We start from the raw sequence: 15577 nt of genomic DNA, 5'->3' as shown, positions 1-15577 counted from the left end.
TCCACATGTCCCTTGACTCAACTCTTTGACTTGGGATAATTTCCAAGTCATTTTCTCACATGGAACATTTATTTTCCTCTATTTTAATTTATTTATGGCTTAATTAATTGCCAGATTTCCCACTAAACTTAGGAAAAGTGGGTTTTGAGGGTCTAGAACACATTTTTAACCTCTCAAAGTGTGTCATAGTAGAAAGTTGAGGGTGAGAGGTGCAATTTTTATTACTCATACCCCATACAACTTCTTTAGACATCACTTATTACATTTTAGATACAAATTTTATTCCAATTTCCGCCCTGCCGAAAATTAAAAAAATTAAAAAATGACCCCCTAGACCTAACCAAATTCCACGAAACTTTACGAGTGATCTAGTATGGTAATATACAATGACTCTAGACACTAAGACTCACTCAAGGCCTCACCATAAAGCCGTACGTCAGCTTTGGGGTTATGCTTGGAGGAAAAATCTCAATTAATTATTAAGTCCTCCTAAGGAGATGATAAGATCCAAAGCTACTTAGGCCTGTTGCATGACTCAAACTCATCATACTAGCATCACTTTATATCGTCCCCATAGGGTTTGTGGAATTTGGGTACATTAGAAAATGATAAGAAGAAAAAGTAGAGTTGAAAAACTCTGGTAATATGATAATATTTGATGGTACAAGCATCCTTTGGTTCATCCTTGGGCATGGAGTCTTCAGATAATCTTCAGGTGCCACTCCAGTGGTCAACAAGACCCTCGTTTGTAACATCATATTAATTTTAGTCATACATTTATATATATTGTTTATTTAACCTATAATGGATATCTTTATAATCCATAACTTTTGGACAATTATCTTGTCAGCCAGGTTTGGTCATCACAGTTGGATGGACCAAATCTCATGGAATGTGTTTGGTTATGAACTGATTAGGAGATTCATGGAAAATATCTAAATGATTTGTAGTGGTTTTCAACATAGCTATAAAAATATGTAGAATCTTTTTTAATATTCCGAGGAAACCCTTGCATAAAATCCTTCGAGTACTACCCCATGATCCATAATGCAGTAAATCATCGGTTACTTGACCTCACGGGGATCAAGAGTGTCGAACCTATGATATCCTCAACTTTGGGGGAGAGATAAGATGTCTCATGTCTGGCTCATGACCACTTTAGGTAACCCTTGGGGCTAAAAATCTGCAAAACCTATTGAGAAGGGAATGACTATTAAGTTTTAACATAATGAACATTGAAAAGAAATATGAGGAAGAAATTCTGCTATAAACATAGTTCTTTGTCTCGTAGACCCTTCATGGACATTACCACTAATTGAAAAGAGTTACACTTCAATTATCTAAAGCTGAACTACATTTTGCTCATGTCTAAGGTCCAATAATGGAATGCCATGCAGCCCTTCTTTAAATTTCTTGAGCTTTTTTCAAAACTAACTGTAAAGGATGTACATAATACTATATGGTATATCTTGTTATGCTTGCAAGTAATTACATGTGTTTATGGTGAATGGTAAATTTTTAAAATTATGCACACATACCATCCCCAACTTGCCATACCCTGAAAATTTTGGGGTTCTGGTCTAGCTGTCTTGGAAACTTGTCCTGTTATCCTCACTGTTCCCCCATCTTGAAAGCCGGTGTAACAGAGGCAAGAGCTAATTCTAGTCATATGCTGTAATTTTCTCCAGCTATTTTGGTTGGATATGGAGACCACTTCTTAGATTTGTGTACCTAGGGCTATGAGTATTTAGTTCTAACTTCTATGATGCTTAATTTGATGAGTTAATCTAGCCATAGAAGTCCTGAAGATTTGTCGTTCCATATGCTTTAAGTACAAGTCTTTTAAATGGGTGTTTCAAGTCATCAAGGGCTATGCATCAGCATGGGCTGTAATTATTTATTTCAGGATATTTTCTTTATTTTTTGCAGTATGCTTTGTCAAATTGCTAGTACAAAATGAACTTCTTAGGAATCTTCTTTTTTCCGTTCTGTCCCTGTTCTGCTTGCTGTATGCATGAATATCACTTTTGCATGTCTCTGACAAATTGTGTTGAAACTTTTATATCACACAACCTTTATAGGTATCAGAATCTGTTCTTATCTATATTTTGCACCTTTCTCAGACTAGACAAGTTACATTATGGAGCGCTGTAAGATGTTGTGCAATTACAGCTCTTTTGAGCATAGGTTGACACTTTCCAGGCTCTAGTAATATTGTTTTCTATTTCCTCTTAGCAGAAATATATTGAGCACTTTCATTAATGTTTTTCCATGCTATTACTGCTTTATAGAAGAAGATGCATTCGTTTATTTTCCCATTTATTGGAGCACTAATTGAAGGGATGGATATATCTTTGCTGATTGTTAGTGTTATTTTGACTTTTGGCAGGGTCGACAATCTTGATTGACTCAATTATGTGGAAAAGGATCACATGGCCAGAAATGGAGGTTTTCTGGTTTAATTCTGTCTTGAACCGTAGCTCTGAATGGGGTGTATCCTGAAATTCTTTCAAAAGTAAATGCACTTATGCAGATGAGCTGGAAATGCTTACTTTTGTCAGCAAATGATCAATGGGTGAATCTAAGGCTTCAAGAGTTTGTCACTTATTCATATTTGTCTGAATATTGATTTAGTTCATTTTGTTTTGCATGCTGATCTTAACTTCTTGTGTGGCATTCCTGAATTCTAGGAAATATTACTCAATTATTTTGTGAAGGAGTCCTCAAGTGATTTCAATTTTTTATTCTAATAACCAATAACGTTTTACAACATATGCTTGATGATTTAAATAGCAAATTGCTTATTGTAATCAAAAGAGAAGTTTGAAGAGATGTGACAATTTTGATATATGATGTGGGAAGCATCGACAAAATAGTGTTTCAGAGAAATTCATTGAAGAATTGTAGCCTCACACATATTGGTTATGGGAAAACTGTATGCATAAGAAGACATAAAAAGTTAAATCATGGGAAAGTGGAAGACATGATTGTAGATTTTTGGGAAACTAGAGAAGACCTGTAAGAGATATTTATGGACTGCAGATGAGTTACTATGGAAAAAATGATTGATGATTGGGGATTGATTGTGCAGACCCACAAAGCCCGAGTGAAGCAAAGCTTCAGGAATTTGTGAAGTGTGGATGTTAAGGAATTGGTTTGGACCAGTGTTGATAATATCGGTATCGGAAAAATATCGGCTAGACTCCAGAAAACATCTTATCGGCAATATCGGCGAAAATATTGGCAAAATATTGGCAAATATCAGCAAGCATAAAAAATGCATAATATATTCATTTTTTTAGATTTTTAAACATATAAAGCAATAACAACATGAAATAAACACATTGACACATAAATATGAAGAAAGCACTGATATATATGATGTCAAATAGAAATGATACATCAAAGGTGATACCAAATCCTGCTGATCCCTGATAATTGTCCAATCAAGGACTCAGATGTGGAGAACCAATACAAAATAACATCACATATATAAAAGTATCTCATCATCATGAGTTATATGTAGCAAAAAAAATAGAACTAGCAGCTATGTATCTGCAATCAGTGCCCTCTCCCCCTTTTACAGGAAACCATGATGAGTTGTTTGCCAGGCTTGCCCTTAGCAGTACAAGGCCCTGGCCTTGCCCCTGCACCTAATGTCAAATAATGAGTGCTAGGTATGGAGCTATGCTCTCCTATATCTATAGAAGATGGTGTTGATGTTGATGCTCCCACAGTCTCCTCTTCCTCCTCTTCCTCTTGCTCCTTCTCCTCTTGCTGCCCCTGTTCTAATGGATCATTTGGCTCTAACCATGAAGGTGACTCCTCCAAGATGGGCTCCTCATACTGCACCCTCCACTGAGACAATACATCAATATTGTCTAAGGAAATGACATCTAGATCCATTGGTGCTTCTATTTGCTTCACTCAAAGTCGGATATTGTAATGCACATACACTAAATCATTGAGGTGTGCGAACTCCAACCTGTGAGAGTAAAAAAAACTAATGAATTTTGAGTTTTGACTCTTGACACTTGAGGGTCATAAATTAAAATTTTTAAATTACAATAAGTGTAATTGCTCAACTGAAGGCTGGAGCTCAAAGTTATACATTTTGCGCTTTTTGCGTGTATTTTCTCAAATACACTCCAATTGCACTCACACCCTGAAGAGCTACATGTTTGACTCAGGATTCTTATGGCCAATTTCTGCAAATTTGGTGCCCTTGCATCATAACTTTGCCACCAAATATCTACAACAAAATAAAGAAACAAAAAAGTCAAAAACTTAAAACATAATTAAACTTTCAAATAAAAAGTTACATAATTGAATTTTAAAAATCTAGAATTATAAGTAAGGAAATTCTAATTTCTAATGAGTGATGACTTGTCACTTACATGGCATGAAAAGGGTCCTTTCCCTAATAGCATCATCAAAGCCAAATAGGTGAACACAACCCCGATAAAACTGTATTTTGCGATTGATTTTGCTACGAACCTCGGGATTAGGTAGCATCCTATGAATATAGGAATGGAGCCCTTCCATCCAGTGTTGCACACATCGCGATTTAATCGCGATAAAATCGGAAAATCGCGATTTTTTCAAAATGCCGATTCAAATCGCGATTTTTATCCAAAAAATCGGCGGAAATTTTTTTTAACGATTTTTATCGAAAAAATCGCGATTTTTAAGGAAAAAATCGCGGGAGGCGCGGGCAGCGGGGGTTTTATATGTAAAATCGATTTTTTGTTTATTCATTCAGCAGTCCGCCGCGGAGGAGAAGGAGGAGAAGGAGAAGAAGGGAGGGAGAGGGTTGCCGTCGCTTGTGGGAGCCGATTTTAGGAGGAATCCAAGCCAAGATCGCGAATTTGTCCATAAACCAGGTATGTAGATTAATTTTTTTTTGTTTTGGTTCTCTAAAAACTTTGTTTTTCATTGTTTTTAAAGAATTTTTAGAAATTTTTCATTGATTTGGGATGGGTTATTTGTTATGACTATGAGAACCAATTTTTGATTTTTATTTTCTCATTTTCTTTAAACATTGTTTATTTTTTTTGATTTTTCATTGTTTTTTGGGTTTAGAAATTCAAATTGGGATTTTGGAAATAATTAGCTTGTAATTTTGCAAATGCTAAATTGTAATTTGTATTTACTATTTACTATTATCATTTATGTAATCCTAAATTCCTATTTCCTAATCCTTATTTTTCCATAGGTTTGCAAATTCAAAATTCAAAAACAAACATGCCAAGGAAATTGGATCCTTTCTGGGAATATGGTGACCCTAAAACTCCGAATGATAGACAAAACTTGATTTGCAAGTTGTGTGGAAAGGAAATATTCGGGGGGGTGTACAGGTTGAAGTTCCACCTTGCACAAATCCCTGGACGTGATGTGGGGCCCTGTCTAAAGACAAATGCTGAAATTATCCAAAAAGCCATGAGAGCATTGGGAGAATTAGAGCACACTAGAGACGCCAAAGAAGAACTCAAAAGGCAACTAAGAAGGTCAGTTGAAGGAAGTGGGCCAAGTGGCACAGGTTCTACTGCAGCGTCAGTCAATCCGTTTGCTGCATCATCATATTTTGTTCCTCGAACCACACCTGGTTCACAACCAACTATCGGTTCAATGATGAAAAGAACTGAAAAAGAAAAAGCTGACAAGTTGATGACAAAATTTCTCCTCTGGAGTGATATTCCTTTCAGCATTATAAGGAATAATCCATTTTTCCAACCTACTCTTGATGCTGTTGCCAGTGTTGGCCCGGGGTACAAACTCCCTTCTCTTCATGATTTCAGAGGCCGGCTTCTTCAAGATGAAAAGCGTGACTGCACCCAAAGATTGGAGGATTTTAGGGCATCATGGGCACAAACAGGATGCACTGTTATGTCAGATGGTTGGACTGACCAAAAGGGGAGAACCCTTATAAACTTCTTGGTTAGTTGTCCCTTGGGGACTATGTTTATCAAATCTGTTGATGCAACTCATCAAATCAAAGATGCAAAAAATTTATGTGATTTGCTGGATGTGTTTATTTTGGAGGTGGGTGCAGAAAATGTTGTCCAAGTCATAACGGACAACGCTGCAAATTATGTTGCTGCTGGTAGATTGCTTATGGACAGGCATCCTACTTTATTTTGGACACCTTGTGCTGCCCATTGTATTGATTTGATGTTAGAGGACATAGGGAAAATTCCCTTTGTCAAAGAGGCTGTTGACTCATCAAAAACCATCACAAAATTTATTTACAATCACACATCTGTGCTTAGCTTGATGAGAAAATGCACCAACAACAAAGAGTTGGTGCGCCCCGCCATTACACGGTTTGCGACGAGTTTCATATCTCTTCAATCCCTCTTGAATTCTATGTGGGATTTGAAGAGAATGTTTGTTTCAGAGGAGTGGCGTTCTTCGCCAATGAGCCGCAAACCAGAAGGAGAGGCCGTCTGCAGACTTGTTTCATACCAAGAAGACTTCTGGGCGGGAGTGCAGGAGGTGTGCGCTGTCACAGAACCTTTGGTAAAGGTTCTTCGGTTGGTAGATGGTGAGAAGCCCGCAATGGGCTATTTGTATGAAGCCATGGATAGGGCCAAAGAAGCCATTCGGTCCTACTATGATGACAAGGGAGATGATGGGTTCCAGAGACAACTCCTTCTATGGAAGGTCATTGATGAGCGATGGAACAACACACTCCATCGTCCCATTCATGCTGCTGGCCTTTTCCTGAACCCTGCATTTTCTTATGCATGTGGGTTTAATTTTGATGTTGAGGTCGTGGAAGGATTATTAACCTGTGTCCAGAAGATGGTGAAAACTCCAGAAGAACGTATGGAGGTCTCTAGACAAATTGAGCAATATAAGTTGTCAGGTGGCACATTTGGCTTTGAGATGGCTATCAATGATAGGACGGTTAAAATCCCAGGTATTTTTTAGTTTGTAGTATGTACTTTGTAACTTTGTTTCAAATTTCATTGTTTCTTCAAATTCCATTTTTTTCTTATGTTTATTTAAAATTTTCTTTGTAATTTTGTTGTAGACGCATGGTGGAAGATGTATGGTGGCAGAGTACCCCTTTTGCAAAATCTTGCCGTGCGCATCCTCAGCCAAACATGCAGCTCCTCGGGATGTGAGCGCAATTGGAGTGTATTTGAAAAAATACACAACAAGAAGCGCAATAGGTTAACACTTAAACATTTAAAATATTGCAAATTTCCAAATAAATTTTTGAATTCATTAAAGTTTTAAACAATATTTTTTTTATAATATTAATTATTAATTTATTATTTCATGAACTTTGTACAGGTTGGAGTCCCATAGACTTAATGACATGGTCTATGTCTACTACAATCTTCGATTGTGGGTGAAACAACTAGAGAAGACACCTGATACGGAAGCCATCTCATTGGATGGGATTGACACCACTGCTGAATGGAGGGTTGAGACCGAGAGGCCTCTCATGGATCCCACTGAGGATTGGTTAGTGCAGGATGAGGGGGAGGAGGAGGGGGAGGAGGAGGAGGAGGAGGAGGAGCAGGAGCAGGAGCAGGAGCAGGAGGAGGAGGAGTTGGAGGAGCAGGAGGAGGAGGTGACACCGCCTACCCGGGCTACCCGGGCTACCACTACCACCAGTAGAGGACGTGGTCTCCGTCCACCTCAGCCTCTTGTAGCTGCTACTACTAGTTCTTCAGCTTCTAGAGCACGTCAGACTCCACTGCCATTTCCACCACCACAGGCACCAGCTTCTACATCTAGAGGGAAAGAGAAAGCTGTGCCATATTCTCGCAAGAGGGGCAGAGGAAATCAATAGGATTAGACTTTCATTTTATTGTATATGACATTATGACATGATGAGATACATTATCATATTTTTTGTTGATATTTTGAGGCTGAGTTGGACTTGGGACTCAGGACTTACTATTCAGGACATGATTCAATGTTATGTGTGATTTTAGCGCTAGAAATGATATTGAACATCTTATATATTAGTTTTTTTATCATATTTATGTGTCAATGTATTTATTTTATGTTGTAGATGGTTTAGATATTAAAAAAATTGAAAAAAAATGAAAAAAAATGAATATTTTTGTGCCAAACGATTTTTTTCCGATTTTTTCCCGATTTTTTCCCGATTTTAACGATTTTTCCGATTTTTTCCCGGCGCCGATTAAATCCCGATCGCGATGTGTGCAACATTGCTTCCATCACCTCGCCATCAAAATCAAAGTTGCATTTGTATGAAAATGTGAGGTTGAGGAAGAGTGTTGCTGCATGAATGGGTCAATGAAGCATCCCTGTCCATCGACTATCAATCACATCCCATAACATCATATGCCTATCAAGCCCAACAAAACCCTTGTTTGCATTATAAGAACGAATGGCCTCCTTGGCCCTATCCATGGCCTCATACAAATAAGCCATTGTAGACTTCTCCCATCTACCAATCTCAGAACCTTTATTATAGGTTCACTAACTAAGCATGCTTCTTCTACTCCTTGCCAAAACATGTCAGAGTACACCATTTTTGCAATGGCTCTCCCATCCTATCTCCTGTTTATCTACAATCATGCCACTCATAAGAAACGAACATTTGCTTCAACTCGAACTGGCATCGAAGCAAAGATTGAAGAGTAATAAAGTTTGTGGCAAAACGTGTGATTGTAGGATGCCACAACTCCTTGATTTTAGTCTATCTCCTCGTGAGGCTAAGAACAAAAGCATGGTTATAAATAAACTTGGGGACGCTCCTAGCCATATCAACCACCTCCTTGATGAAGGACAGTTTCCCCATATCCTCAAGTAGTAAATCGATATAATGTGCGGCACATAGAGTCCAGAACAATTTGCAATGCCTCTCCATAAGCATCATGCCGGCAGACACATAATTATTTGCATTGTCAGCTATGACTTGCACCGCATTTTGCACACCAATCTCCTAAATGAACCCATCTAACAACTCACACATCGTTGTTGCATCTTTGATATGTGTTGATGCATCCACTGATTTAATAAACATGGTACCTTTAGGACAATGTACCAAGAAATTTAGAAGGGTCCTACCCTTCCTATCTGTCCAACCATCAGACATCACTGTGCGTCCAGAAACTTCCCACGCTTTTTTCAACTCCGCCAATCTAGAGTTGATGTCCTGCTTTTATGCTTGAAGAATTAGCCCCCACAACTCCTCATATGTAGCACTTTTGTACCCTGGGTCCACAACAGCAATAGCATCATGAATTGGCTGCCAAAATGGACGGTTTTGGTGATGCTGAGAGATAAGTCACTCCAGAAAAGACACCTCCCCATGACTCTATCTGCTTCTTGCTTCTCTTTTTTTTTAACAATTGATTTTATGGAAGATTGTGCTCCATGTCCTGTTCGTGGAACAAAAAATGATGAATTCGCACTAGCAAATGTTGTGGAGTCCCTCCCACTACCCTCAGCCTCAAAATCAGAAGAAGATATCCCGAGAGATCTACCTGCACGTTCAACTTTGTTTCTTTCTGCCTCTTCCTTCTTTCTGCCTTTTTCATTAATTGCTTCAAGAGCTTTTTGTATAAGCACGGACTAGAAATTGTACAAATCCCAGCATCATGTCTAGTGAGTCTAGCCAGATGGTATTTCAATTGCGTAACCCCTCTTGTCGTCTTGGTCCCACATAGTTTGCATGATAGATATGCGCAATTTGTTCCACCATCGGGCTCCCCATACTCCCAAAATGGGTCCAAGGCTTTTGGCATATTTGAATTTTGTAGTGAGCTAACTCAAACCTAGGGCACCCAAACAAAAATTGGAATTAATGATTAAAGTTACTCCACCCATACACAAAAAATAATAAGCAATAACCACCTCATTTTAGAAAATAATTTTTTTGTTACATTATTTGTAATGTGAATTCAATGAAAAATGACAATAAGAGGGTGCATTTGAAAGTTAAAAAAAGAAATGGAGTTTATTGTCCAAATATGGAGAAAACCCTTGCATTGGCTCATGGTCATGAAAATCATAGCGAATGAAAAAAATGTTGATTTGGGGTAGCATCGGATCTGCTCTAGCCACAAAAATTGGTGGAGAGGCTAAAACACATGAGATCTCCAAGATCCAGAAAGGGTTTGGGCAGATTCTAACCGGTTTGAGCGATATTAAAATAATTAATATTTTTAATGGAGTTCCTAAGTCTAAACTTAGGAAAAATAAAATATTAATGGGTATTAATATAAAACTAGGTTAGAATGTTCCAAAGGATAAGGATCAAGCCAAATGTAATCTTAGCCGTTGATTAGAGATTTAATCTCGGCTGTTGAAGGACCAACGAGAAAAGTATAAGAAGAGGCTTGAGGGTTAGTTGGAGAATACATCAGAGTGATCAGCCATTCATTTTGTTAGAGCGAGGTTGCTAAGCAAAAGTGAATCAGTGATCAACAATGAGGGATAGTGAGTACTGGGCGGAGAGGCAGAGACAGTGCCAAGAGACTAGCGCAGAAGTAGAAAGCGAGAGTAGTAGCCAGAGCAGGCCATGCAGAGCCCAACAGAGACAGTGCAGAGGCCAGAGGGACTGCGTCATCCATGCAGAGGGCTGTAGGAGTAACGCAGAGGGTCCCAGAGGCTGCGCAATGCCTTAGAGGGTTGACGCAGAGTGTCCTGGCGCTGACGCAGTGCAGCGTGAGGCTGATGCAGAGTGTCCTGGCGCTGACACAGTGCAACATGAGGCTGACGCAGAGGCCAGAAGGGCCAACGCTAAGCTTCAGAGTCGGTAGAGGGTTTCGTGGGACAAGTTTTCTGAATCCCTTTTTCCAAATAGAGAGGTATTCTTGCCATGTATTTTTTCTCTGTCGGGTGAGCAGGTTAGGCACCCAGTTGTACTCAAGGAAATACTGAATAATAATAAACTCTCATAATAGCTGCATTGGTTTTCCCACATTGGGTTTTTCCGGGGACATTTGTCCAAAAATAATGGTGTCACTTTTGTGTTTGTTTTCTTTTAGCTTATGATCTGTAGATGTTGTGACTGTATTGTGTTTATTTCGGTATTTAAATGTTTTAAATAACTTGTTCATAATTTACAAGTAGAAGAAATAAACCAACATAATACAGATTAATTTTCTAATGGATAGACTTAGAAAATTCAACATGGTATCAGAGCATGGTTGCAGATCACTGGAGAGTTGAAGGCATCAGCGAAGCAAAGCATTTGCAACAGAATCAGTTGTCCCGAGTGACAGTAGCTGATCCTTGCAGAAGCAACAGAGGAAGCGTTGACGCAGAGGAACTGCGTCATCAGTTCGCGCCAGAGAGAGGCTAGTGCAAAGGTTGAGGAGGGCAAAGCGAGGCTCACGCAGAGACCAGGAGGGTTGACGCAGTGGCTGAGGGAGCTGTTTTTTTGCCATAGCCGAGATTGCACAGAGCCTAGAGGCTAAGTCTTTTAGTTGCTAGGGCGAAGGAAGTTGTGGGCAGTTTGTGGGAGTGAAGCTGGTGGGGTACTGTGGTCAGAACAATACCTAACAGGGAAAAACCAAGGTAGAGGGAGTTGTTGCTGAGGTAGATTTCTAGCCAAGCAATTTGGATCAGTGTTGCAGTTGCACAGACGATCGGAGAGGGGCAACTTGATGGTTGGCAGAAGGATTTCCAGAAGGGAAATCGGGACTTAGAGGGAGTCCAGAAGAGAACTTCCAGACCGGAAGTAGAGAGACTCAGTAGGAGTCAAACGGAGAACTTCCAGGCAGGAGGTAGAGAGACTCGGAGGAGTCATCAGAGAAGAGCAGAGAGATGGTCGTGAATGGGCTGAGCGATCAGGATAGGCTGGACGGACACCCTAAATATCTAGGGTTTCATAACATAGCGAAGCAAACCCTACAATATGAAAATTTCCAAGGTTTGAGATCTCAAACAAACATCATTCAACCCTAACAAGTTAGGTTTTGATGATCATAACGAAATCCCAAACATGACATCATCAATAAAAACTTCAAAATTCAAATAGCATTTCCCAATAATCCTAAGCAATTTTAGGGTTTCAAACATTAGTATACCCTTAGGTTAGGGTTTTCTAGAGAACCTGTCTAGGGTTCTATAAAGTCAATTAAGAATATGAGAGAGGTTGATTTATCAAGTGATGAATCACCCAAAACAAGAATCATTATGATTCGACATAGTTGGATATAATGATGTTAGTAACATATTATCAAATGAATAAACATTTATTATAAGGAAATCAATGTTTTGTAGTTTAAGACATACCTTTGTTCCTTGACAAACCTTGTAGGGACTCCTTGAAGTGCCATGATATTTTTTACCTGTAACAAATACTTCTAGACAAAATATGTGACACCTAGAATATGATGTTAGCTCTCAATCTGTATTTTCTAACAATGGAGGATGGAATCCTTTATATAAAAATACTTTTTTCCTTTCCTTCTAATTAATACTAATATTTTACTTGACATCCTAGATTGCCTTCTAGACTAGGATTATGTGGACCATCTAAGACAATAGAAGCTTATAAATATTTGTACCCCTTGTTTGCATACCTTGAACTTCTTTAATGAGAGATAAATGTTTCATAGGACTTGATGCTCTCCTTGGAAACTGTAAGCACATTGTTAGAGGCATAGAAATCATAATACTTACTTGAGTCCTGTCAGGCAAGGAGGTAACTTCACAATGCGAATTGTGATTTTGCATTAAGATTTCTCATGGATATATACAGGGAGGGAGAGACTCTTAGGCTTCACCTACCAATGTCTCTTCATATTCATATTCTCTTTATTTACTATTTACACTATTTTACATATATTCATCCAATCCTAATGATTAGGTGTCAACATTCCCCCCCTTAATTTGAAGGGATGTTGGTGAGTCCAAGCATTGTTCTAAATCTTTCGAACTTTTCTTTTCCAAGTGCTTTGGTGAAGATGTCTGTAATCTGCTCATTTGTGGAACAATGGCATTGATGGATTGTCTTGGCCTCAATATGATGTCGAATCAGATGGTATTTTGTATTGATGTGTTTCGTTCAGTCATGGAACTTTGGGTTCTTGGCCAACATTATTGCAGAAGTGTTGTCAATCATGAGTGGAGTTGAATGCACTTGTTTTACCTACAAATCTTCCAAAAATTTCCTGAGCCACACAATTTCCTTTGTTGCTTCAGCGACTGCCACATATTCTGCCTCTGTTGTGGAATCTGCTGGAACTGATTGTTTGCGTGACCTCCAAGAGACAACTCCTGTTCCAAGCGTCCAAGCATAACCTAAAGTAGATACCCCAATTTATTTATCTCCATTGAAGTCTGAATCACAGTATCCAATCAATCTAAAGTCGCCCACCTGTGTATACTTGAGTCCAAAGTCTTGAGTTCCCTTCAAGTACTTTAGAACTCTTTTTGCAGCAGACCAATGTTCCTCACAAGGCTTTTGCATAAACCTGCGGAGAATTCCAACAACAAATGAAATGTTCGATTTGGTGGAAGTCAGGTAGTTGAGACTTCCTACAAGCTATCTATACTTTGTTCCATCCTCAAATTCTTTTCCTTCAATGGATGTGAGCTTCAAGTTCTATTCCATTGGAGTAGTCAAAGGATTGCACTCAGCCATGCCGAACTTGTTCAACAGATCTCCAATGTACTTCTTCTGAGAGAGGAATATAAACTTCGGATGTTGAGTTACTTCAATATCAAGATGTTATTGAACATAACCCAAGTCAGTGATTTCAAAATGTTTCCTTTAATTCCTTCTTTATGGATGCAATCTAGCTCTCATTGTTCCCTGTCATCAAAAGATCATTTACATGCACCACAAGATATACAACTGTTTTGCCAACTTTCTTGCCAAACAATGTTGCATCATCAAGATCATAATGTTTGAAGTTGAGTTTCAGAAGATGCTCAATTGACTTTTCATACCAGGCTTGCGGTGCTTGCTTGATGCCTTACAAGGATTTCACAAGCTTGCATACTTTGTGTTCTTGGCCCTTCACAACAAATCCTTCAGATCTCCATTCAAGAAAGTAGTTTTTACATCCATTTGATGGACTTTCGTACCGTTCTGAGCTGCCATGGCAAAGAGTGTACAAATGGTAGCCCATTTCGTTGTGGGGGAAAAACTCTCCTCATAATCGACCCCTTCCTTCTGTGCAAAACCTTTTGCCACATGCCTGGCTTTGTGCTTTTCAAGTGAGCCATCAACTTTATACTTGTTCATGTAGACCCACTTGTAGCCAATTGGTTTGGTTCCCAATGGAGGATCAACCAGCGTCCAAGTGCCATTCTTTATCAAGGCATCATACTTGTTTTGCACCGCTTCTTTCCATTCATCATGAGAAGCGACTTCTTTGCAGGAAGTTGGTTCAAACTCTGTAGACAAATTTGTTGAAGTTTCTAAATTTACTTAGTTTAGAAACCCTTCATGCACTTTTTCTGATTTATTCCTACCTATTTGTTAATTTTCCTTTAACAAGTTATTTACAAAGTAAATACTGAAAATAAACACCAGTGCATGCTCAACATATTACAGATCAGCAACTAAAAGTAACAATAACAAACACACCACATGACACCATTATTTTTGGACCAATGTCCCCGGAAAAACTCAATGTGGGAAAACCGGTGTAGCTATCTGAGGCTTTTCTTATTAAGCAATAATAGAGTACAATCTAAGTGCCGAAACTGGCCTACCCAACAAAGAATTTCCTTAGCAGTTATACCTCACAATTTGAGAGAGATCTCATGGCTGAAACCACAAAAAATCCTTCCGGTAGATCCTTAGCACAAAACTACTCTTGCAACTCTAGTGTCTGCGCAATCTGGACTGCTTCAGCCCCTCTCTGTCTCACGTTGGCCCTGTGTCAGTCTTTCTAGGCCTGTATCAGCCCCAGGAGGCCCTGTGTCAGCTCTGGGAGCCTCTGTGTTAGCTACGCTGGCCCCTCTAGTGCTCTGCATAGCACTTAGCTGCCTGTGCATGGCCCTGCGTGAGCCCTTGCTAGCAGGGTTGCAGGAATCGCCCCCCCCCCCGGATCCTAACCCGGAACCGCGACCCGTGCGGAATCGTTTCGGAATCCCTTGGCGAAGCGCGATTCCAGATTGAAGGTGGCGCGGTTCCGTTTTTTAAAGCCGATTCCTGGTTTTTAGGTGGCGGTAGCCCGGATCCGCGCTTCGGAGGGCGGTTCTGGCATCCGGTTGCGCCACGCAACCCGCCCGGAAGCGCACGCAACCCGCACGCAACCCCGACGCAACCCGGACGCAACCTTTGAGTTGAAGGGAAAATTGCTGAGTAAAAGATTATTATAAATGCAGGAACAATTGTTGGAAAAGAGGCTGAATTACTGGGGATGTTTCGGGGTCTAACCATTCCATCAGCTGATCCGAATTGATGATTCCAGGGCTGAGTTACTCTATTCCTGAAGGGGCCGAGTTATCTTTTTGTGGGCTGATTTCCTCTAATTCACCTAAGGTCAAGTTCTGAAGTGGAGGCCGAATTGTATGCTTTCCAGGGGGTCAATTTGTGGGGAGGACGACTTTCCGCAAGAGGCCAAATTCATTTCAGTGGTGGGCTGAGCACAATTTTCAGAATTAAATGAAGAGGTTG

At 39.6% G+C, this 15577-nt stretch overlaps 2 protein-coding genes across 3 annotated transcripts in view; both read left to right on the top strand.

Annotated features, from left to right (window-relative positions):
* The window catches only part of LOC149267666 (dol-P-Man:Man(7)GlcNAc(2)-PP-Dol alpha-1,6-mannosyltransferase-like), a 542356-nt gene that overhangs the window by 256785 nt on the left and 269994 nt on the right, over nucleotides 1–15577 (top strand). For both annotated transcript variants that reach the window (XM_089433813.1, XM_089433817.1), the window contains exons 11-12: nucleotides 2124–2187; nucleotides 2390–2493. In XM_089433813.1, the coding sequence (XP_089289939.1) occupies nucleotides 2124–2187; nucleotides 2390–2493 (168 nt within the window). The remainder of the gene's footprint in view (nucleotides 1–2123; nucleotides 2188–2389; nucleotides 2494–15577) is intronic.
* Nucleotides 6067–7997, top strand: LOC149267667 (uncharacterized). The gene is made up of 3 exons (XM_089399477.1): nucleotides 6067–6922; nucleotides 7037–7178; nucleotides 7303–7997. Exons 1-3 carry the CDS (start codon nucleotides 6115–6117, stop codon nucleotides 7805–7807), a joined length of 1455 nt encoding a protein of 484 aa, XP_089255603.1. The 5' UTR covers nucleotides 6067–6114; the 3' UTR covers nucleotides 7808–7997.

Source organism: Pinus tabuliformis, chromosome 6, assembly GCF_031772625.1.
Source record: "Pinus tabuliformis cultivar Carrire ecotype Pingquan chromosome 6, CPIR1, whole genome shotgun sequence".
Classification (NCBI taxonomy): domain Eukaryota; kingdom Viridiplantae; phylum Streptophyta; class Pinopsida; order Pinales; family Pinaceae; genus Pinus; species Pinus tabuliformis.
The sequence above is the reverse complement of the archived record's forward strand: the minus strand, read 5'-3'. Positions and strand labels throughout refer to the sequence as shown.

What these genes read in the sequence shown, in the direction of transcription:
- LOC149267667 (XM_089399477.1), top strand. Translation starts at nt 6,115, where the DNA reads ATGGACAGGCATCCTACTTTATTTTGGACACCTTGTGCTGCCCATTGT. An exon ending in TAGGACGGTTAAAATCCCAG is followed by an intron (nt 6,923 to 7,036) that starts GTATTTTTTAGT and finishes ATTTTGTTGTAG; the next exon opens with ACGCATGGTGGAAGATGTAT. An exon ending in CACAACAAGAAGCGCAATAG is followed by an intron (nt 7,179 to 7,302) that starts GTTAACACTTAA and finishes AACTTTGTACAG; the next exon opens with GTTGGAGTCCCATAGACTTA.